Consider the following 25,123-nt stretch of genomic DNA (forward strand, 5'->3'; position numbering starts at 1 on the left):
TCACTGCTGGAATAAGGAAGTTTTTAGGCTCTAGAATAAGGAAATTTTTAGTGCCTTCACTGCTGGAATAAGAATGATTTAACCACTAATATAAGATTTTTCAGCCTAAATCTTAAGGTTGTGAAGGAAGTTTTCAACACCCACTAAAGCATTTTGTATTGCTAACAGTTTTTGGCCTTCCTGACAGAGCATTTTTTAGCTTCTATTAAACACCTGAATAAGGGATTTTTGACACTTTTATCACTAACTAGGTTCAGTGTGATGACTCAAGGTACACGACCACTGCTAGCCTGAGGGGGCATGGATTAACCCGGTAGCAGCGGGGATCATGTTTCTTAATGGTCCCTCTAAGCGAGAAAAATGAGAAAAAATCACCTCTCACACAAACCATTTCATAATACATATCGAAGCATTTGTGATCAGATTATGTATCATCCATATTTGGGGGTTTATATCATGGCACAAATTTGGCCCGTCGCTGCTACACGGTAAAGCCACAAATTTGGCCCATCACTGCTACACGGTAAAGCCACAAATTTGGCCCGTCGCTGCTACATGGTAAAGCCACAAATTTGGCCCGTCGCTGCTACACAGTAAAGCCACAAATTTGGCCCGTCACTGCTACACGGTAAAGCCACAAATTTGGCCCGTCGCTGCTACACTGTAAAGCCACAAATTTGACCCGTCGCTGCTACACGGTAAAGCCACAAATTTGGCCCATCACTGCTACACGGTAAAGCCACAAATTTGGCCCGTCGCTGCTACACGGTAAAGCCACAAATTTGGCCCGTCGCTGCTACACAGTAAAGCCACAAATTTGGCCCGTCACTGCTACACGGTAAAGCCACAAATTTGGCCCGTCACTGCTACACGGTAAAGCCACAAATTTGGCCCGTCGCTGCTACACGGTAAAGCCACAAATTTGGCCCGTCGCTGCTACACGGTAAAGCCACAAATTTGGCCCGTCGCTGCTACACGGTAAAGCCACAAATTTGACCCATCGCTGCTACACGGTAAAGCCACAAATTTGGCCCGTCGCTGCTACCAGGTTAAGGCTTGTGGCTGAGGAATGATGTGCTGCAATGTCCGTTTCTCTCTCTCTCTCTCTCCCGGCACCTGAACGTTTTTTTATGATGCACAGTTTTGGGAGCATGCAATGGAAGTCCTGTTGATTGTTTACTTATATATTTATTTATTACTTTGTGTGATTCTGAAAAGGTTGAAGGGAATTTGTTTTTTTCTGGTTTATTTGCTTGAGAGTTTTGCATGGGTTTTCTGGTTATTTTTTTGTGTTCATTGTTTTTTTATGAGCACTGGCTTGATGATCTTGATTTTGCAACTACAAGGGAGATTAAATAAGTGAGGGCAATTGCATGCTTGTATATATAAGAGGAAAAGAACAATGCATAAGAAAAAAGAGGAGAGCACACTTACCCCTTCCACTTACCCTTAGATATATATGCAATTGAGTTAGTTTTCTTTTTATAATGATTTGGACATATAAACTCCCCCTCCCATCATCCCCCTAAAATATATATATGCAATTGAGTTAGTTTTCTTTTTATAATGATTTGGACATATAAACTCCCCCTCCCCTCGTCCCCCTAAAATATATATATGCAATTGAGTTAGTTTTCTTTGTATAATGATTTGGACATATAAACTCCCCCTCCCATCGTCCCCCTAAAATATATATATGCAATTGAGTTAGTTTTCTTTGTATAATGATTTGGACATATAAACTCCCCCTCCCATCGTCCCCCTAAAATATATATATGCAATTGAGTTAGTTTTCTTTTTATATTGATTTGGACATATAAACTCCCCCTCCCCTCCTCCCCTAAAATATTTATATGCAAGAGAGTTAGTTTTCTTTGTATAATGATCTGGGAATTAGGGTTGAGGCTGGGCGCTGAAAATATAAGAAAGAAAGAAATCGCAATATAAATTAGGATGCCTCGAAAATTACAAACATTCATCGCAAAAAGAAAAAGAAAACTCATCTAATACTTACTCTTCCCTCTTCTCCTCCTCCTCCTCCTCCTCCTCCTCCTCCACAGGCATGTTCAGCAAATCCGATGACAAGAAGAAAACCGATCACGCAGCGGAAGCGAGCGACCCACACTCCGCCGCCTCCACCACTGCCCCCTCCACCTCCACCACCCATGCCCCCGCCCCGCCCCCCTCGGCCGCCGCCCCGCTGGACACCCCCAAGGCAGCTCCGCCCCCTAAGAGCCCCTCCACCGTCAGGGATCGGCTCTCAAAACTTCGGTTGTCGAGATCGAAGGAGAAGAAAAAGGTGAGGGAGGATATGGGGGTTTGTTGTTGTTGTTGTTGTTGTTGTTGTTGTTGTTGTTGTTTTCCCATCAGGCAAAGAATGGGCGTTGGTATAGAAAGGAACACACAGAATTAATCTATGCCTTTCTTCTAAGAGTGGGAACAGAGAGAAAAGAAGATGGATTAGATTCCTGTATATATCTCCGTCTTGCCCTCTGTCTGTCTGTCGCTAAGAATAGAAAGACGTTATTAGACTCCATCGCATCTTGTCTGTATTTTTGAGTTGATAGAAAAGACGAAACACACGAGTTGATGATGTATATTAGCTTTGTGTGCTTTTGTGTCTTGGAATGATGATTTTGAGTTGATAGGAAATAGGAAAAACACATGAGTTGATGATGTATATTAGCTTTGTGTGCTTTTGTGTCTCGGAATGATGATTTTGAGTTGATAGGAAATAGGAAAAACACATGAGTTGATGACGTATATTAGCTTCATGTCCTTTCGTGTCTCGGAATGATAATTTTGAGTTGATGATGTATATTAGCTTCATGTCCTTTCGTGTCTCGGAATGATAATTTTGAGTTGATAGGAAATAGGAAAAACACATGAGTTGATGATGTATATTAGCTTCATGTCCTTTCGTGTCTCGGAATGATGATTTTGAGTTGATAGGAAAGACGAAAAACAGATGACATATATTAGCTTTGTGTCCTTTTGTGTCTCGGAATGATGACAAACTTCTTCTCCGCCCCCAGCAGGCCGAGAAGGGTCGATCAACCAGCGTGGATGACTCGAGTGGACGGCACGACGGCCAGGATCCCCGGTCCGCCCTGTCCCTCCCAACCTCCCCCTCCCGCCGCCCGCTAACTCTCTTCCCCTCACCCTTCACTAAAGCCTCCCCTCCACCTCAAGCCTCAGGTGACTAACAAACACACACACACACACACACACACACACATTAAGTCATAAGAGATGGGTTTTGGTGGTGAAATGTGATGTTTTTTGGGGTTTGTTTTGGTGGTGACGGTGTTGGTGGAAAGTGATGAGTTTGGTGGTGAATTTTTGCTTTTGGTGATGGGGGTTGTGGTGATGGAAGGTGGTGTTGGTGGTGGTGGTTGTGGTGGTGGTTGCTGGAGTTTTGGTTTTTGACTGGTGGTGGTGATGGTGGTGGTTGGTGTTGATAATGGTGGTGGTGGTGTTTAATTTAGCTTCTTCATTCATTAGGTCGATGGTGGTGATGTAGGTGGTGATATTGGTGGTGACTAGATAGTGGTGTTATTTATTACTAGTGGTGGTGATGGTGGTGATGGTGCTATTACTGGTGGTGGTGAGAGAGTGGTGTTTGTGGTGGTGATGGTGGTGATGGTGCTATTACTGGTGGTGGTGAGAGAGTGGTGTTTGTGGTGGTGATGGTGGTGATAGGGTGTGTATGTAGAGTGTGGCTAAACTATGATATACAATAGACATGTTTTCTATCAATGTTTAGTGCCTTCAAGAATAGAATTTTTCGGGGTAGACAACAATATTTTTTAGTCTATCCATCTCTATCTCTGTCTCATGTCTCTGGGTAGGTTGTGAAGGAGGGAATAGAGAGAAAAATAGATGGACTATATTACTGTATATATCTCTGTCTCACTCTGTCTGTCTGTCTCTCGGAAATGCTACATAAAAATACGTTATTGGACTTTCTTGTTACTGTATTTTTGAGTTGATTAGGAAAGAGGAAAGAGAGAAAAATAGATGGATTAGATTACTGTATATATCTCTGTCTCACTCTGTCTCTCTGTCTGTCTGTCTCTCGGAAATATTAAAAAAGACATTATTGGACTTTCTCTCTTCTTATCTGACTTATTTATTTGATTAGGAAAGAGGAAAGAGAATAGTTTACGATGGTTTGTTTTTCTGCCTTTGTGTCTCGGAATGATAAACTATATTGTCCTTTTTTTCCCTTCTTTATTTCTCTGTTTCTCTTCTTTTCTTAACTCCATCCATCTTCAGTTGGTTAGAAAAGAGGAAGGGGATGGATTACCTTATTGTATACAGTCTCGCTCTCTCTGTCTGTCTGCCTCTCAGATAGATGAAGATGGAAGGAAGATGTTAATAGGCTCTATCTCATCTTGTCCGTCATTGAGTTGGTTCAGAAAGAGGAAAGATGGTGTTTATTATCTATTTCTCCTGTGGTGTTTTGGAATGATAAGGAACTATATTGGGTTTTATTTTCCTTTCATATTCCTACATTTTCTTATCTCTCTTATTTTTTAGAGGAAGATTAGATTCATTGATGGAATTGTCTCATTCTCCTTTAATTTCTGTCTGTCTTTCACTCGGTTGATTGGACAGTTGGTTGGTTGACTTGGTTTTGTCTTGCTCAAGCTTGGTGGAGGTGGTTCTTGTGTTCATCTTGCCCTAGCTTGGTTGATTTTGTTTCATCATCCCATAGCTTGGTTGACGGCGTTCTTGTGTTCATCTTGTCCTAGCTTGGTTGACTTGGGTTCGTGTTCCCATAGCTTGGTTGACGGCGTTCTTGTGTTCATCTTGCCCTAGTTTGGTTGACTTGAGTTCATGTTCCCATAGCTTGGTTGAGGTGGTTCTTGTGTTCATCTTGCCCTAGCTTGGTCAACTTGGTTCTTGGTTGTGTTTTCCCTACCAACCCAACTTGCCCCATCTTGCCCTAGCTTGGTCATCTTGGTTCTTGGTTGTGTCTTCCCTACCAACCCAACTTGCCCCATCTTGCCCTAGCTTGGTCAACTTGGTTCTTGGTTGTGTCTTCCCTACCAACCCAACTTGCCCCATCTTGCCCTAGCTTGGTCAACTTGGTTCTTGGTTGTCTTCCCTACCAACCCAACTTGACCCATCTTGCCCCCTTTCCCTTGTTCCTCCCCTAAACTCCTTTACTCTAGTACTCTCACAGCATTTTGGTTTGTCGTAGTAAAATAGTAATGTGTTTATTAGTATCAATATTTTTTTGTAGACTTTTGGTGTAGTGTTTGTAAAGAGATGTTTGTGTACGTATTGTGTGTTTGTGTGTTTGTTCTTGTTTGTTGGTTGTAGTTGTTTGTGGATTTGTTTCTTTGTTTGGTTGGTTTGTGTTGAGGTTATTTGTTTATTTATTCATTCATCTATTTTTTTTGTATATCTTCTTTTTAGTGGGTTTAAGTTTTCTTGTTTATTTTTCCTTTTTTTAATGTGATTTTTTTTTGTTCCTAATTATTTTTTTTTTCAGCATTTCTCTTTATTTTGTTATTTGTTCTATCTGTATTTTCTTTATTTCTTGTTCTCCTTTTTTTTCTTTTAATTTCTTTTTTTTGTGTGTGATTTATGATATTTTAGGGCAGTATATATTTTCCTATTTTATTTTATTTGTTCTGTGTATTAATGATTGTGTGTTTATATTTTAACAAAGTCCTATTTTTTTAGTTCCCATTTAATACATTTTCACTTATTATTTAAATCACAACATTCATTTATTTCATTTATCAGTAATTTATTTCCTTAGTTTAGTATTTTTGGGGGTAGATGATATTTTTTTTAGTTTATCCAATAATTATACATTTTCACTTATTATTTAAATCACAACATTCATTTATTTCATTTATCGGTAATTTATTTCTTTAGTATTTTGGGGGGTAGATATTTTTTTTAGTTTATCCAATAATTATACATTTTTACCACTTGTCTAAATCATAACATTCTCTCATTTAATATATTCCTTATTTTAATATTTTTGGAGGGTAGACAATTATATTTTTTTAAGCTATCCAATATCATGCATTTTTACCTTTTGTCTCAATCATAACATTTTCTCATTTATCAGTAATTTATTCCTTTAGTTCAACATTTATTAGTCCATCCAATGTCATAAAATTTGACCTCATGTCTAATTTATAACCCATTTAATTATTTCCTTATTTTCATATTTTTGGGGGTGGCTGATAATATTTTTTTAGTCATCCGATAATATATTTTTAGTTATCCAATAATATTTTTTTTAGTCCATCCAATATCATAGTGTTTTACCTCTTGCCTTATTTATAACCGTCACTTCAGTATTTCCTTGAGTTTAACGTTTTTTGGGGTAGACAACAATATATTTTAGTCTATCCTTTTAACATTCTCTAATTTATTCCTTAGTTTGACATTTTTCGGGGTAGACAACAATATTTTTTAGTCTATCCTTTTAACATTCTCTAACTTAATTTATTCCTTAGTTTGATATTTTTTCGGGGTAGACAACAATATTTTATAGTCTATCCTTTTAACATTCTCTAACTTAATTTATTCCTTAGTTTGATATTTTTTCGGGGTAGACAACAATATTTTATAGTCTATCCTTTTAACATTCTCTAACTTAATTTATTCCTTAGTTTGATATTTTTTGGGGGTAGACAACAATATTTTTTTAGTCTATCCTTTTAACATTCTCTAACTTATTCCTTAGTTTAACATTTTTCGGGGTAGACAACAATATTTTTTAGTCTATCCTTATAACATTCTCTAACTTAATTTATTCCTTAGTTTGACATTTTTCGGGGTAGACAACAATATATTTTAGTCTTTCCTTTTAACATTCTCTAACTTCTTCCTTAGTTTGACATTTTTCGGGATAGACAACAACATTTTTTAGTCTATCCTTATAACATTCTCTAACTTATTCCTAATTTTAACATTTTTTGGGGTAGACAACAATATTTTTTAGTCTATCCTTATAACATTCTCTAACTTATTCCTAATTTTAACATTTTTTGGGGTAGACAACAATATTTTTTAGTCTATCCTTTTAACATTCTCTAACTTAATTTATTCCTTAGTTTGACATTTTTCGGGTAGACAATAATATTTTTTAGTCTATCCTTTTAACATTCTCTAACTTATTCCTTAGTTTAACATTTTTCGGGGTAGACAACAATATTTTTTAGTCTATCCTTTTAACATTCTCTAACTTATTCCTTAGTTTAACATTTTTCGGGGTAGACAGCAATATTTTTTAGTCTATCCTTTTAACATTCTCTAACTTATTCCTTAGTTTGACATTTTTCGGGGTAGACAACAATGTTTTTTAGTCTATCCTTATAACATTCTCTAACTTATTCCTAATTTTAACATTTTTCGGGGTAGACAACAATATTTTTTAGTCTATCCTCATAACATTCTCTAACTTAATTTATTCCTTAGTTTGATATTTTTTCGGGTAGACAATAATACGTAATTCTTACCACCTAGACCTTAATGAGTTTCACGTTAGCCTTGATGAGTGAGTGAGTGGCGCACCAGTAGCGAGTGATTCATGAGTCTTTCACCGGATGTGATTTTTATCTACTTAGTGTGTGACCTAACTACTCTAAGGCGCTGCATTTGAGTGTGTAACCCGCATAAGACTGGATCCCTCTCATGTAGTTTCCAATCCTCTATACTTTCTTCTCTAGAGGGTCTTCTGTAGGATCCAAACCCACAAGCTGTCTTCCATTCTCCTCTTCAGCACCTTCGTTTTGTCCCGGTTTTATCTCCTTGTTAATGTTTCCTGTTATGTGATTTAAGTCCCATTGCGTTATTTCCCTGTAAACTGAACTAACCTAATCTTTGTCTTGGAAATCTCTCTATCTATCAGTTTTTCCAGCTCTTTTTCCCTTCCTGTTTTTCCTTTTTAAAGATGATATTTCCCTCTACTCAAACTCGCCTTTCATTATTTTCCTATAAGCCAAAATATCCTTCTCTTCTTTGTTTTGGAAATCTATCTTTCTGTCAGTCTTTCCATCTCTTTTTTCCCTTCCTGTTTTTCCTTTTTAAAGATGATATTTCCCTCTACTCAAACTCACCTTTCATTATTGTCCTATAAGCCAAAATATCCTTCTCTTCTTTGTCTTGGAAATCTATCTATCTATCAGTTTTTCCAGCTCTTTTTTCCCTTCCTGTTTTTCCTTTTAAAGATAATAATTCCCTCTACCTAAACTCCCATTGCATAACTTTTCAATAAGCCAGAGTTCCCTAATCTTATGTGTCTTGGAAATTGCTTTTGTCTGTTAGTATGTCCACAGAAGCGCTCTCAATCTCTCTCTCCCCTTTCAATTTTTCCATTTAAAGTTAATATTTCCCTCTACTTAAACTCCCATTGCATAACTTTTGAATAAGTCACACTAACCTAATCTTCTCTGTCTTGGTCCCTGTCACCCTGTACCCTAGAATTCTACCCTGTTTTCCATCCCTGTATCGATAACTCTTCTTCACACGACCCTATCCCCTGGCAAACACATCCGTACCCTGCCCCCTGTAACCCAGTATGCCCCTCCCTGTCACCCTGTACCCTAGAATTCTACCCTGTTTTCCATCCCTGTATCGGTAACCCTTCCTCACACTCCTCTCTCCCCTGGCAAACACCTCCGTACCCTGCCCCCTGTAATCCAGTATGCCCCGTTTCCTAGCCCTTCCCTGTCACCCTGTACCCTAGAATTTCATCCCTGTCAGTATCCCTTCCTCACACTCCTCTCTCCCCTGGCAAACACATCCGTACCCTGCCCCCTGTAACCCAGTGTGCCATGTATTCCTATGTGCCCTGGCCGAGGAAATATCTCCCAGCCCCTGTAATGCCCCCCTGTAAGCAAGTGTATGTCCTTGTATATTCATGAGTTCCTTGCACCTTACCCTTCCGCCCCTACTGTCATCTGTGTGGTGTGTGGTGCCCCTGCCCTCTGCCCCCTGCCACCACCACCACCCAGGCACCCACCACCCCTGCCTGGCCCCCCCACGGATTGAAGGTACAGTGCCGGGCCCCACACCTGGCACCATTGTTCACCTGTGTGGCTAATTGGTGGTTGGCGCTCACCTGTGTTACCTGGCGCTCACTTATACCTGACTCTTGGCTTTGTTTTGCTGCATCTCACACCTGGTTTGTTTTGGCTTGCCGTACCTGCCCTTTACCTGTTGTTGATTGGTGTTTGCTACCTGTTGATACTTACCTGTGCTGGCTTGTTTGTTTGTTTACCCGCCTACCTGCTTGTTGCCTGGTCACCTTGCTTTCCTTGTTGCTTCCACACTTGTTTTTTGTTTTGTTGGTTGATTGGTTGATTTGATTGATGTGATTTTGTGTTGATTTCTCTTGCCTTGATGTTGCTGTTTGTGTTCTTACTTCAGACTCACTGGTTTGTATGTGTTTGTTGTACATACTCACTCCTCTTCTCTACTTTCCTGTTCTCATTCTCTTCCTCCTCCTCCTCCTCCTCTTCTTTCTCCGTCTCTTCTCTTTCTTATTTTCTTCCTCCTCCTTCTCAACCTACCTTATGATGTTAAAATCACTCTTTCTGTTTCTCCTCTTCTTTCGTCTCCTAGTCTTCCTTCTCCTTCGCTTTCTCTTTCTCCTCTTCCTCATCTTAGTGATATATATATCCACATAGCAGGTCACAAAAACATTAACAAATTAAGTTTTGAAAAGATCTTTTTTGCCTATCGTGTAGCAGCATTAACACACACACACACACACACACACACACACACACACACACACAGCTCTGTAGTGCAATGGTCATCATACTCACCTCACAACTGAGAGGTCCCAGGTTCGATTCCTGGGCAGAGTGGAGACAGATGGGCAGCCTCCTTTAATCCGTTCCCCGTGTCCACCCAGCAGTGCATGGGTACCGGGTGTCAGCTGAGGGTTGTGTCCCTTCTCCAGGTGTGAGGTTTCAGATGTACCCAGAAGTCTGTCACTCTGTAGCTCCAAGCTCAGTTGAGGAGGGTATTGCTTGGTGACTGCAAATCCCATGGTGAATTATACACACACACACACACACACACACACACATATATAGCAAGCAGAGAGGAAGTTTTTAACATAACAATAACACTTTTGCCGCTATGTATTTTAACTACATGACATGCCAGCAAGCATTGAGTGTGCCTGTGGATGGAGTGACATTAACTTGCACAAGATCCTTAATGCAAGTTCCTTTACTACCACGACTGACTCTTGTTTTCCTAATCTTGGTGTGGGGCAAACTACTCCTCCTCCTCGTGTTGATATTATTGTTGGTTTTTGCCGCAGTCTGAGACAAGCATGAATCACACAAGGCCCGTATTCTCAAACATTTCAAGGCTCTCACACCCACGATTGATAAGGCTTTAGTAGAGGCTGTTGTTGGTGTTTTCATGGGTACTGTCATGAGCCTAGTGATAGTTTGACAAGGCTTCTGCACCATTAACGTGAGAACAAGGCTTTTGAAGAGGTTGTTGGTGTTTCCATGAGTAGTTTCCTGAGCCTAGTGATAGTTTGACAAGGCTTTGCACCATGAACATGAGAACAAGGCTTTAGAAGAGGTTGTTGGTGTTTCCATGAGTACTTTTCTGAGCCTAGTGATAGTTTGATGAGGCTTTGCACCATGAACACAAAAACCACTCATGAGAACCCAACTACCCTCCTTTGTGGCCTTGGGAAATACTTGTTGTGGGAGCTGAAACTGTCTGAGGATACTGGCCATAGACTCTGAAACCTTTGAAGAGTGTTGAGTGAGTTCATTGCTGTTGGTGTTTGATAATGATGTAAAAGACGTGACCTAACAAGCACATGTGACTAATGAATTGGCAAACCCGTACAGTGATATTTGAGGTAAAGGTTTTGTTGGGAAAGTGAGAACTATTGTTTGTCCATACGTATCAGAGCTAAAACAAATACATTCATGCACAGATATTATAGTTTAAGGTGTAATGAAAAACCTTTGTCTAGTTTTGAATGATTTTTAAGTCCAGAACATTAGTGTGAGTTAAGAGTATGGTTGGTAGAATAATTTAAGCGTCACATCATAAAGCGATCTAGGTGTTCAGTTTCCATAGTTTAAGGTGTTCTAAAAATTCTAGTTATTAATAGTTTTAAGAACATTAGTGTGAGTTAAGAGTATGGTTGGTAGAATAATTTAAGCTTCACATCATAAAGATATCTTGGTGTTCAGTTTCCATAGTTTAAGGTGTGCTAAAAATTCTAGTTATTAATAGTTTTAAGGACATTAGTGTGAGTTAAGAGTGTGGTTGGTAGAATAATTTAAGCTTCACATCATAAAGAGATCTTGGTGTTCAGTTTCCATAGTTTAAGGCGTACTAAAAATTCTAGTTATTAATAGTTTTAAGAACATTAGTGTGAGTTAAGAGTATGGTTGGTAGAATAATTTAAGCTTCACATCATAAAGAGATCTAGGTGTTCAGTTTCCATAGTTTAAGGTTTACTAAAAATTCTAGTTATTAATAATTTTAAGAACATTTGTGTGAGTTAAGAATAAGCTCTGTAGACTAATATAATTGTAATCCACCACCAAGACATTACAAGTAAGCAAAGGTACAGTGTTCAAATAGTTATATACCATCACCTTCTCTCCTCCACAACAAAATAAATTCACAAAGAAAATGAAAAACTTCTTATGGATAACTTTCCCAAACTCACGTAAGCTTTGGCACCACCATCATCATCATCAGAGGTGGTGGTGCCAAGGCTGCAGTGCCAGAGAGTAACGGCTTTCCTGCCCCCACAGAGGAGGAGTCTGAGGAGGAGGCGGGCACCCCATCAGGCACCCTGGAGAGGGGCCAACAGGCGCACTGGTCAGGCTCCAGCGGCCGCAAGCAGCGCAGTGCAGCGTTGAAGGCGGCGCGGCAGGCGGAGCTAAAGAGGTGAGGGGCTGGGGGGGTGAAATGAAGGGCTGTGCTAGGGAATGAAGGGTTAAAGGGAGTGACAGGAAGGGAAAGGAGGATGCTGAGTGGCTGTCTGGCAGAAGGACTGAAGGGGTAATGGGCAGGGCTGGGGTAGGGACTGTGGGCTGTGTGGCAGAAGGACTGAAGGGGTAATGGGCAGGGCTGGGGTAGGGGCTGTGGGCTGTGTGACAGAAGTTAAAGGAATAATGGACTGAAGGGACTGTCAGGAAGAGGAAGGGAAGACATTGGGCAGGAGTTTTAAGTAAGGGTTTAGGGACGGGCCAAATTTGTGGCTTCACCGTGTAGCAGCGACGGGCCAAATTTGTGCCATGATATAAACCCCCAAAATAGATGATACATAATCTGATCACAAATGCTTCGATATATATTATGAAATGGTTTGTGTGAGTGATGATTTTTACTAATTTTTCTCGCTTAGAGGGACCATTAAGAAACATGATCCCTGCTGCTACCGGGTTAAGTAAGGGTTTAGGGACTGAAGGGGCAGGGTGGGTAGAGGACTGGGGACTGGAGAGGTGCAGGGCAGAGAGGGTCCTGTGTTTTCTAAGGACAAGACAGCAGGGTGCATCAGTGTTCCCAAGGCAGGCACTTAAACCCAGGCTCTTCCTTCCCCCCCAGGCTGCGGATGGCCCAGGAGATCCAGAGGCAGCTTGAGGAGTGTGAGGTCAAGACGCGGGAGCTGGAGGAGCGCGGCGTGGCGGTGGAGAAGGCATTGCGCGGCGAGGCGGTGAGTGGCACTGACCCCACCTGGTACTCTCTCTTTCTCTCTCTCTTTTGGTCTCATCTTTTTGTGTGTGTGTGTGAGGTGGTGAGTGACGCTTCTCCCTGACTCCCATTCAGTTTTTTTTTTTCTTTATTTATTTATTTGTTATCTATTTACAGTAACGGAAAGGGAAAGACTAGCATGAACATATATATCCATGTATGTACAAAAAGCAAAAACAGTCACATCTGTGTTTATGTACGTGTGTGAGATAAGAAATAGCGTACACATATATAATTTCCAAAAACAGTCACACATGTACGTCTATATCCACATGTGTACTTACCCATGTGTGTGTGTGTGTGTGTTGTAGGGTGGGTGTGAGCGCGATGAGGCGGAGCTGATGAGTGAGTGGTTCGCCATGGTACACGAGAAGAACGCGTTGGTGCGCTGGGAGCAGGAGCTGATGGTGCGCGCCAAGGAGCTGGAGCTGGAGGACCGTCACGTCAGGCTGGAACACGACCTCCGACGGCGCATGGCCCTGTCAGGTACGCACGCACTAACACACACTAAATCACCCTTATTTATTTATATTTTCATTTTGTACGACACTCCCTGATTCCACACTCACAACATCTGATTCCCTCGCCCCAGTCTTGTATTCTCAGTCCCCTTTCTCTTCCCCTCAGCCCCTTTTCACTTCTTCTCAGCCCCTTCAGCCCTCCTTTCAGCCCCCTTAGTCCCACACTTCTTCCTGACCTAACCGAGGCTTGTGTTACAGAGAATCTAACCTAATCTATTCTTACCAAATCCTATTCATCCTAATCCAATATATCTTAGCCTAACCTGACCTAATCTAAGATAATCAAATCCAACATACTCTACCCCAATCTATTGTTACCTAATCCAGTACATCCTAACCTACAGAGCATGAGAAATCCCGCGAGGATATCGACCGCGAGGGAACCATCCTTGCGGAGATGTTGAGTATCCTGGAGCAGAAGGATGCGCTGGTCACCATGCTGGAGGAGGACAGACAGAGGTGCGGCCTCCACTACACCCCCGCCCCCCCACACACCTCCCCCTCCACCACCACCACCAACTCCACCGCCAACACTGCCTTCCGCCCTTGCTTCCACCTCCCCCCCGGCACATTACAAGCTGATTCACCTCTTATTGCCTCTAATCTAGCTCTTCTCACCTGTAATTTAGCTCATCTCACCTGTAATTTACCTTTTCTAGCACCTAATCCACCTGTTCTTGCTTCCAATCCTCCTCTCTCACTCCCTGATCCTCTCTTGTCATCCCCTAATCCTCCTCATCTAGCATCCGATCCTCTTTTCTCACACTCTGATTCTCCGATCCTACCCTCTGATCCTCTCTCATCATCCTCAAATCCTCTTCCCTTGGCATCTGATTCTCTCTTACCATCCCCTAATCCTCCTCTCCTGGCATTCAATCCTCCTGATCTTACCTCTGATTCTCACTCCCTCCCTGATTCTACACAAGCAGCATCTGATTCTCTTGTCCCGGTCTTGTATTCTCAGTCCCCTCAATCCCCTCTCTCTTCCTCTCAATCCCCTCTCGCCTCCTCTCAATCCCCTCTCTCCTCCCCTCAATCCCCTTTCTCCCCATCTCAATCCCCTTTTCCCTCCCTTCAATCCCATCAACCCTCTCATTCTGACACATCCTCTTCTAACACACCCTTCCCTCGCCTCTCTCTACCCTCCCGTCGACACAGCATCTTCGACAGTGACCCTTTGAGTCTGACCTTTGCCCCCTCCCGGCAGGCCAGGTCAAGGGCGAGTCTTTACAGCAGGTTGGCAAGGCTCAGACGCACGACCTTGCCTGACTTGACCTCTCGGGGAAGCCTGGTGACCTCTGACTCTAGCTATGCATACAAGCGCTCATTCTCTGACCCCCTCAATCCACACTTAGGCTCTAATATGTCCTTTTCAGACCATTTCTATTCTCACAAAAGCTCTTCTCTATCCCTTTCTGATGCTCTCTATCCTTACCGGCAGGCTAGTCTATCCTTTCCTGTCCCTCTGTCTCATGGTAGGATGTCTCAAGGGTCCTACAAGCCGGTATCCTTGGGCGTTAAGGAGAGGGAAAGGAGTCCGGTAGCCACAGTCTGTTGGTATGCTGTGGTGGGCGTGGTCAGCCTGTGTTCGCTGGTGTATGCTCTGGGGGTTCTTTCACTATTACTGTGGGGCTTGCCAACTCCCCCCTACCCTTTTTAGACACAGGATAAGGATAAAATAGCTTGTTCTTTTTGTTCTTTCTTTCCTATTATCACATCATCATCATCATCGTTTAACATCCACTTATTCCCTATGGTGGGGTTGGACGGGACATGAGCCTCCTCCACTGTTGCCGGTCCATAGCCATTTCTTCCGTGGTGTTCAGCCTCCTCATATCCTCCTCCACCGCCTTTCCCTAATCCCCTTTCTTTCCCTCCTGTCAGCCCCTCTCCTTCCCTCCCCTCACCCCTCACCAAGCCTTTAACACAGTCCCCCTTTAAACAGTAACCACAAGAATGGTCAGCCCCACAATGCCTGGCTTCCTCACCTCAAATGTTGTAACCACTAATGTGCTAATGTGCCTTCCTTCCCAGTGAGAGAAGGGGGCAGTAATGCAGCTGCTTAATTAAATAGTAGAAGTAATTAGTTTTAGTTGAGTCTGAGCACTGAGAACAAGTCTGTATTATGTATGTATGTACTAATGGTGCTGGCCGTGCATGTGTATGAGTATGAGATAATGAGGTGAGGGTCATTATGCTCAAGTTTGATATTACTGTAGTTAGAAGTATTGTATTTTTCTGTGAGTCTGTTCACCTGTAGCCATGTAGTGTACCTGCATGATAGTTACCTGTCCCTAACCATGTGTACAGCCTCACCTTGTTCACCTGTCCCGGCAGAAGATATCGGCTGACTGACTCACTTGATCTTGTTCCCGTGTCACTGTCAGACGCTGCCTCTCACCAAGGCGAGGCAGGCAAGACCAGCCACCTTGAGGGTGCATACACAAAGAAAGCAAGTTACCAGCTTACTGGATACTACCACCTCCACTGGCTGCCCATAACTACCTCCAGCCTGCACAGGTTGAGCAGGCAAGAATGGTCCAAACAGTCAGGGAAGTGTGTTGGAGGTGGCTGCCAGCCACGCCACACTCCAGGCCGCTTCATCCAGGCACGCCTCCACACTGGTCTGAGTCTTGGTGCAGGTTGGAGCCGGTAACCCAGGCTGGTGAACCTCCTGTCTTGGTGTATGTGCCCTGAGGCAGACCACAGACCACACCACTACCATGAACACCACCTTTACTGCCTCTGTTACCACCACCACCACCATGACCACTACTGTATTACCACTCAGACCACCTCATGTATCACCACACCTTCCATTACCACTACTCTTACTGCCACCATTATCACCAGACCACCACCATGACCACTACTGTATTACCACTCAGACTACCTCATGTATCACCTCACCTTCCATTACCACTACTCTTACTGCCACCATTATCACCAGACCACCACCATGACCACTACTGTATTACCACTCAGACTACCTCATGTATCACCACACCTTCCATTACCACTACTCTTACTACCACCATTATCACCAGACCACTACCATGACCACTACTACAGACATCCACCATTACTGTACAGACAACACCCATTATTATAAACCATTACCACCACCACTGTAACCATTACCCTTCCCTTACTACCTCCACCACTATGAGAAATGACCCATCACCATTACACTCGCCTTACCCCTACTAGTGTTGACTCATCACCAGCGTCACCAGAAACACCCATCACACCACTATTTAACTCCATCAGTAGAAACACCCATCACTACTTCTTCTATGACGCACCACCACCACCAATACTACCAACACAACACCTGTCTCTACCAACATCACTTGTATACACCCGCACACACACACACACACACACACACACACACACACACACACACACACACACACTTCATTTCTTCCCTTCCCTCCCCTTGTCTGGCTGTCTGGTCGCCCGCACACTGGAGGAGGCAAGCAGCTGGCCCTCCCTCTGCCTTGTAAGTCCCTACACAGCACACACACAGCCTCAGCACCTCACCAACAGCCTCAGCAAAACAGCAACAGCAGCTGACACTAATGCCTCAACTGACCCCTTCAGCCTAGCTCAGTTACTGGTAAAAACAGCTTTAATTAACATTTTCCTGTACTCTCAGATGCTTTCAGCTCTCACAGTGAATGTTTTGAAAGGCCACAAAGGAGGTTAGTCAGGTTTTTGTGAGTGTTTTCATGTTCAAACTATCACTAGGCTCTTGTAACTACCCGTGGAAATACCACTAACACAATCACCAGACTATTGCCAGGTTCATAAAACTACCCATGGAAATACCCAGAACAGCCTTACCAAAGCCTTGTAAAACTATAACTAGGTCTTGTAACTACCCATGGAAACACCACTAACACAACAACCTCTACCAAAGCCATGTAAAACTATCACTAGGTCTTGTAACTACCCATGGAAACACCACTAACACAACAACCTTACCAAAGCCTTGTAAAACTATAACTAGGCTCATGTAACTACCCATGGAAACACCACTAACACAACAACCTTACCAAAGCCTTGTAAAACTATCACTAGGTCTTGTAACTACCCATGGAAACACGACTAACACAACAACCTTACCAAAGCCATGTAAAACTATCATTAGGCTCATGTAACTACCCATGGAAATACCACTAACACAACAACCTCTACCAAAGTCTTGCCAAATGAGGGTATGTGAGCCTAGAAGTGTTTTGAAAATATGAATAACATGCATATTACATACATCATTATTCCCTTGTATTTCTCCCAAGCTCTTCCATTAGTTGCTGTCTTGTGTTTCCAGTTTTATTTATGTATTTAATCTATTTATTGACCTCTTCCTCTGTCACGGCATGAGATAATATATTTAATGCTTGCAAACCCTCGCCACACTTTGCATTGTGTTGTATGACGAAGGTGATTGTGTATGCCAATGTTTTGCCCTGCTGGTAACCTCTCTACTACCTGTGTATAGTAAGAGAAGATGGCGCCACTATAAACACTTGCCTGCACCATGACGGGCTGGGGCCAAACACCATCCAGGGCCCTCAAGCAAGCCTACCGACACTATAGGCATAGACGTAAAAAAATAAAAAATAAACTGGTGCTCAAATATACATAAGAATACACATGAAAGTATGCATATACAAACACATGAATGGAGATAATAAAGAATGGTTGTTTTTCCTTAGAGTTGCTTCACCCTCCTTTCCTTCCCTCACCGTCCCTCCCCTCTGCCTGCCTGTCCTCCCTCACTCCCCCACTTACCTGCCCGCCCCCACCTGCCTGCCCCACCTGCCTGCCTGTACCACTAATTCCTGCATGATTGGTGACTGGTGACTTCGCATGATCGTAAGTTTCCCGCATGATTACCTTTGGTCTCTGTGTTCTAACCTTATTTGATGGTTTGAAACTTTATTTATTTATTTGTTTATTTTTTCCTATTTTTGTTCCTGTTTGTTTTCATGTCTTGTGTTTTAACCTTATTTGATTTTTTTTACCTGTATTTATTGATTTACTATTATTAATACCTATTTTTTATCATCATTTTTCTTAATCTGTGTTTTCACCTTATTTTATTTTATTTATTTCTATATTATATCAGCTTTTAGTTTTTGTTTGTCTTTTTTTTTTTAGCTTTTGTTTTATCAATATCATAAAACAAACACATTTATCTATTTTATTTGTTATATTTAGTTCTTGCAATGTCAATATACTGAATTCTTTATTTATTTATTTTTAGCTCTACTGTCAGTATCATTTAAAAGGAAAGACAAAACAACCTTCCACTACCATTACTTATCATCATTTTCCCATTTTTTCTGGACTAATTCATTGTTTGCATCTATCCTTATTAATTATTTTCTTATTGTCATTATTTTTAACACCTTTCCTATATATACTACCATTATTTATCTCATCTACCTTTACTAATTGTCATCTTTGCCACCTTTCGGAACAGGTACGTCGAGGAGGACCGCGATCTTGAGTCTGTGATGCTGCGGAAAGGCCTGCAGCTGTCCCCCCATAGACGGGAGACCGGCGTGTAGCAGCTGGCAACGTGTGGCAGTTATTGTTACGTGGACCGGTGTTTAGTGGCAGGCGACATGTGGCAACTGTTGTTATAAGGGGTGTAGGGTGTTGGGTTGTGGGATTACAGTGTGTGGAAGAGGTGTTGGTTAGGGTGTTAGAGGAGGGAATGTGGTCACTGAAGGGTGTTTGTGTGTGTATAAAAAGGGGGTTGAGGGTTTAAGATGTGGAGAGATGCAGTGCCGGAAGGATGGAAGCAAGGAGGGAAGAATGAGCGAATGGGGTGGATGAAAGAAAGAGTGAGAGAACAAGAGATGAAGGTAAGAAGGTATGGAAAAACAAGGTGACAGGAAGAAAGACAAGAGATGAAAGGAAGAAAGAAGGAAGGAAGGAAGAATGAGCGAATGGGGCGGATGAAAGAAAGAGTGAGAGAACAAGAGATGAAGGTAAGAAAGTATGGAAAAACGAGGTGAGAGGAAGAAAGACAAGAGATGAAAGGAAGAAAGAAGGAAGGAAGGAAGAATGAGCGAATGGGGTGGATGAAAGAAAGAGTGAGAGAACAAGAAATGAAGGTAAGAAAGTATGGAAAAACAAGATGATTGGAAGAAAGACAGAAGAGATGAGAAAGGAAGAAGGAGGGAAGGAAGGAAGAATGTGCGAATGAGAGAAGATGAAAGAAAGAGTGAGAGAACAAGAAATGAAAGGAAGAAAGTATGAAAAAACGAGATGACAGGAAAAAAGACAGAAGAGATGAAAGGAAGGAAGAAAAAGAGAAGAGATGAAGGGAAGAAGAAAAAGAGGAAACAAGGAAAGAAGTGGATAAGTACACCAGAAAGACAAACCAGAAGACAAAACAAGACAACCCAAGGACAGAATCAACCCAAGCGAAGACAAGATTCATTCAAGTTTGCGAAAGAAAGAAGAAAAACATCCGACGACTTCAAAACAAAGAAAGGAAAAAAAGGAAGACAATAACTGAAGCAATCCACATCAAAACAAAAACAGGATTCGTTGAAGTGCGTGTAAAGAAAAAAAAGAACATATGACTTGACTAAAACAATAAAAGGAAAAAAGAAAATCAAAACAAAACAAAACAAGAAGAAAATTAGTGCATCCAAGTGTGTGAGAGAGAGAAAGAAAACTGTCCGACTGGAAACACACAAACACACACACACACACAAAAAAAAAAAAATAGAAAGTAAAAGAATCATCAAAATGTGTGTAAGGAAAAAAAAAAATCCATCACTTCAAAACAAAACAAAGAAAAACAAAAAAAATAAATCACAAGTTTCGCTCTTATGCAAACGTTATGCAAGACTTTCTCGTGTCATTTCTGCGCTGCCACTGTTGACGATTGTCCTCTTAAACGCTCCTCTTAAGCTTTGCAGGAACAGCCGTAGAGGGAAGGGAGGGAGGGAAGGGAAGAGGAGCAGGAGGGGGAGGAAGTGTGTGTGAAGGGAGGGAAGAGAAGAAAGGAAGGGAGGAGAGAAATTTGTGAAGGAAAGGAAGGGAGGAAAGAAAGGAGTAATGATAAGAGAATGAAGGAAAGAGTAGAGAAGGGAAGAGGAGGAAAGGAGAAATGGGTGATGGAGAGGAAGGGAAGGAAAGGAAAGGAGGAAAGAAAGTTGAGAATGGAAGAGGAGGAAAGGAGAAATGGGTGATGGAGAGGAAGGGAAGGAAAGGAAGGGAGGAAAGAAAGTTGAGAATGGAAGAGGAGGAAAAAAGAAATGGGTGATGGAGAGGAAGGGAAGGAAAGGAAGGGAGGAAAGAAAGTTGAGAAGGGAAGAGGAGGAAAGAAGAAATGGATGATGAAGAGGAAGGGAAGGAAAGGAAGGGAGGAAAGAAAGTTGAGAAGGGAAGAGGAGGAAAAAATAAATGGGTGATGGAGAGGAAGGGAAGGAAAGGAAAGGAGGAAAGAAAGTTGAGAATGGAAGAGGAGGAAAAAATAAATGGGTGATGGAGAGGAGGGAAGGAAAGGAAAGGAGGAAAGAAAGTTGAGAAGGGAAGAGGAGGAAGAAAGAAATGGGTGATGAAAAGGAGGGAAGGAAAGGAAGGGAGGAAAAAAGAAATAAGTAAAGGAAAGAAAGGAAGGAAAGAAGGAAAAAATCAAGTATGAAAATGGAAAGGGAAAAAAATTGAGAAAGTTTAAAAGGAGGAAAAAGGGAAAGCGTTGAGAAAGGTGTGAAGGGGGAGAGGAGGATCTTGGGAAATGGTCAGAAAGATGTGTGTTTGTGACAATAGTATTCACCAGCCTCTAAAACCCTGTGCCTTTCTTTATTAGCTGTGACGACAATGGTGAATGAGCAGACTTGGGATGGCTGCCTCGTCTTCTGCCTCCTTCCTATCTTTTTCCTCCTCCTCCTCCTCCTGATCTTAAGCATCCTAATCCCTCTTTTTTGTTCTTATTTTTCATCCTTATCTTTTTCTTCCTCCTCTTCCTCTTCCTGATCTTAAGCATCCTAATCCTTATTTTTTTGTTCTCCTTTTCATCCTTATCTTTCTACTTTCCTTCTTTTAATCTTTCTTATTCTTCCTCTTTATCCATTTTTTTCATCCTTATCTTCTTCTCTTCCTTCTTTCTCAGTCACTCCTCAGAACAAACTCATTTTTATCCTTATCTTTCCTCCTCCTCCTCCTCCTTCTCTCATTTCCAAAACAAGCTTATTTTTATCTTCCTCTTCCCTCCTCCTCTTCCTCTTCCGTCAGTCCTCAACACAAGCTCAATCTCACAAATCAAACAAAACAGTAGATAGACTAAGAAAGAAAGAAAACTGTGCAGACACCAGCCAACAAAATAACAATAATAACAATAATAACAATAACAATAATAATAATAATAATAATAATAATAGTTTAATAAATTAACTAACTTGGCCGGGAAGTGACGCCAGCTGACTCAATGGTTCTATTCCTGGCTTGTCCTAGTACGGTCGATAGTAACAAAATAATAATAATAATAATAATAGTGATAATACTACTACTCTCTCCCTCCATTTAGTCAACAAAATTGGTGTTTTAAATGTAAATTTACACAAATCTTGGTTCTGTATTTCCCTTTTACTTTCCCTTCCCTGTGAAAAGGCTGCCCCAGGTGTGTTAGGCTTGGAAAGATGTTGTAGAAGGTGTGGCACGTGTGACAGGTGTGTGACAGGTGTGTGAAGGCATACAGAGCTGTGACAGATGGAAAGATGTGTTTGTGTCCCCAGCAAGGGACAGCACCAGACGTGGCAAGACTCAAGGCTCTGATCTGTGCTGCTGTTTTCACCCACAAGTCCCAAGTGGCAGAGCTTATGTAAGGGGGCATGAGGGGGGGATGGCTGGAGGAAAATACTCCTGGGGCCACCAATAAATTATTTTTTATTTTTTATTTTTTTTAAGTGCTGAAAGCTGACCTGTAGCCACAGGGGGCTTTGCCCCCCTTTAAAACTCATTAGCTCTTTCAGAACTTACAAGGATACTTGGAAAGAAAAGTCTGGAGCAAATCCCCGGCCATAGAAACAGCCTGGCTACAGGCCTGCTGGAAGGACCATTCTTGAACCCACTCAAGGCTCCCTCCCACCCCCCTCTACCCCCTGCCAGTCCTCAAACCCCCCTTCCCTACCCTTCCCTTGTGTGTGTGTCAGTACATCTCAACCTCATTCTTACTTAACTTATGTTCACTCATTCTCTTGTGTTGTGTAATTTTTTTTTTTTTCTCATTCTTTCTCATTCCCTTTTCTCAATTAGTGATTTCATATTTGCTTTATTAATTATTTTCCTCATACTCTTACCTCTTAATTGGTTATTATTAATTTTTTCATTTGTATTTCTAATTTAGGAGAGCAATTTTTTCTTCATCCGTTTGTTTACGAGAGCAATAAGGAGTCTGTCTTTTGTTTATTTTGTGTGTGTGATATGTAACAAACACACATTATCCCATACCTTACCTTACCCAACCTAACCTTACCTTACCTGACCCTACCTCACCTTCCCTTAGCTTCCCTCCCCTACCCTTCCCTACCTTACCCTTCCTTTCCCTTCCCTTCCCCTCCATTGTTGTTGTTTTCCCAATAACCCATAACTGATTTTTAGCTTTAATCTGTGCATTTGTAAATAGGAAACCTTAAGGAACCACACACACACACACACACACACACACACACATCATGAGACTCGCTAAGTGTATATTTTCCTCTGCGTACGATAAGGCTTGAGAATAATTTGCCTTTATTTCGAGATCCGAGAGACAGACAGAGAAGGTTGACAGAGTAACGATTCTGTCTAGCTAACCAGTGCAGAGACAGACAGACAGTTAGACACAGAATAATTTGCACATTTCCTTGACTTTTCCCTTTGTTTTGAGAGCTGAGAGACAGAGAAAATTTGACAGGGTAATGATTGTCTAGCTAACCAGTGTAGGTAGACAGACAGACAGAGACAGGCAGACTGATAGAAAAATATACACACTTTCCTAACTTTTGCCTTTGTTTTGAGACCTGAGACAGAGAAAATTTGACAGGGTAATGATTCTGTCTAGCTAACCAGTGCAGACAGACAGACAGGCAGGCAGGCGAGGTACCATCACAAGAGGGTACACACATATACAGTTTCTCATCATAGCAGCTACACAATCCTCTTTTTCCCCCTCATGTAGAGTTCAATCCTTTTCTTAGGCCTGTATGTATTAGCGATAGTGTCAAGGTTCACACACACGCACACATACATACATACTTACATGCGTTTATAAATAGTATATATATATTATTGATCGCGGCGTCTGTTAAGGTGACGGAGGAGGAGGAGGTGAAGGCGGTGTACGTGGAATCAATATCGCGCTCTAATTTATATATCTTTTGTACGGATTCATTGTCCCGCCCCGGCTGTCGCGGCGACGCTTGTACTATATCATTATTTACCGTGGTGCTCCAAAGTAAAGGAAATCTTGCTACCACAGTTTTATTCATCCCCTAAACACCCTGAAGATACCGTGTTACTAGTGTTTATGCTGATTTTTTCTTTCATTTCTCAGGTTAGTGACAACAGTTTCAATGGTGTAAAACTGTATAGGGATGGGTTACAATTAGAATATAGTGTATGAATGAACTACAGTTAGTGTGTAAATGGACATGTTTGGATAGTATGTGTATGAATGAACTAGTTAGAATTGTGAATGAATGTACAAGTTAGAATGGTATGTGTATGAATGAACTAGTTAAGAATATATAATGTATGGATGAACTAGTTGGAATTGTGTATGAATGTACAAGTTAGAATGATGCATCTGAATGGACTAATTAGAATGATGTGTATGAATTAACAAGTTAGAATAATGTGTGTGTGTGTGTGTGTGTGTGTAAGTGGCCTTCAACAGGCATATCAAACAAAACACCCTTTCTTTCATTACCCAAGAGATTAAGCAAACTGGCTATGATTGACAGAATACTTTATTATTTGGTATAGAGACTCAGCACACATTCAGAGGCATACACTTAAGCAGGTAAATCAGCTCAGCACAGAGTGGCAGGGCGCAGCAGACGCGACATCCGAGTGCTGTAAGACACACGCGGGGAGCACAATACATTGTCCTTGATGAGAATACTGGTGATGCCTTACTATCTGGTGGTGTTAGGACCTGGGCATAAAAAGTTGTTCCCTAATGAGAATACTAATGGCAGCTTGACTAATTTACAAAAGTAGTTAGTAAATGGGCATAAAAATATTTGCTTCCCATAATGAGAATATGAACTATATTTGTGATTTAATTGCTATCAGCATAAAAATATTTGTTAGCTTGATAAAAATATGGATTATCATTGTGAGAAGTTCAAGTATTTGTTAGCCTTAATGGCAATACTACGAGCATCTTGACTATCTTACAAGAGTAGCCTTAGCAAAGTGGGCGTACAACTATTTGTTCCCTTGCTGAGAATATAAACTACTTGAGATTTAACATGTGGGCATAAAAATATTTCCCTTAATAATAATTGATACTAACAGCATCTTCACTACAATGGTGGTGTGATAAAACGGGCATAAAAAACATTTGCTTCCCTTATAAGAATATCTACTTTTGAGATTGCATAAAAATATTTATTAATGTTAACATTTGATAGTGGTAATAATCTGTTAATGAGAATATCAACTATCTTTGTGAGAAGTAAAATAGCTGTGGTCAAAACTTTGTTCCCTTACTGAGGATATCAACTACTTTTGTGATAAGGAGCAGCTGTGGACATAACAACAGGTATTATTCCAGAAGGTTACCTGTTACTGCCAAAACACCTTTGTGCTATATGAAGTACTTTGTGCACACACAACACACTGCTGGATTA

General features: G+C 41.5%; 1 protein-coding gene and 2 long non-coding RNA genes across 27 annotated transcripts in view; 2 read left to right on the plus strand and 1 right to left on the minus strand.

Annotated features, from left to right (window-relative positions):
- The window catches only part of LOC126981936 (F-actin-monooxygenase MICAL3-like), a 105,042-nt gene extending 81,303 nt beyond the window's left edge, over positions 1-23,739 (plus strand). For 6 of the 25 annotated variants that reach the window (XM_050833620.1, XM_050833638.1, XM_050833641.1 and 3 more), the window contains 8 exons: positions 2,061-2,299; positions 3,036-3,198; positions 8,991-9,029; positions 11,787-11,922; positions 12,583-12,691; positions 13,041-13,215; positions 13,595-16,755; positions 18,745-23,739. In XM_050833620.1, coding sequence (XP_050689577.1) covers positions 2,061-2,299; positions 3,036-3,198; positions 8,991-9,029; positions 11,787-11,922; positions 12,583-12,691; positions 13,041-13,215; positions 13,595-14,910 — 2,177 coding nt within the window. In that variant the 3' untranslated portion in view covers positions 14,911-16,755; positions 18,745-23,739. Of the gene's footprint in view, positions 1-2,060; positions 2,300-3,035; positions 3,199-8,990; positions 9,030-11,786; positions 11,923-12,582; positions 12,692-13,040; positions 13,216-13,594; positions 16,756-17,974; positions 18,135-18,744 lie in introns of all 25 variants that reach the window. The other 19 variants (XM_050833632.1, XM_050833633.1, XM_050833629.1 and 16 more) reach the window with 19 other exon arrangements.
- LOC126981945 (uncharacterized) lies at positions 5,044-8,893 on the minus strand. Its single transcript, XR_007734362.1, has 2 exons — positions 6,298-8,893; positions 5,044-6,150 (listed from the first exon to the last, which is right to left on the minus strand). It is a non-coding gene; the product is annotated as an uncharacterized LOC126981945 (long non-coding RNA).
- LOC126981943 (uncharacterized) lies at positions 16,977-17,969 on the plus strand. Its single transcript, XR_007734359.1, has 2 exons — positions 16,977-17,124; positions 17,196-17,969. It is a non-coding gene; the product is annotated as an uncharacterized LOC126981943 (long non-coding RNA).
- Positions 23,740-25,123: the final 1,384 nt, after the last annotated feature.

The sequence above is a fragment of the Eriocheir sinensis genome, chromosome 49, assembly GCF_024679095.1.
Source record: "Eriocheir sinensis breed Jianghai 21 chromosome 49, ASM2467909v1, whole genome shotgun sequence".
Classification (NCBI taxonomy): domain Eukaryota; kingdom Metazoa; phylum Arthropoda; class Malacostraca; order Decapoda; family Varunidae; genus Eriocheir; species Eriocheir sinensis.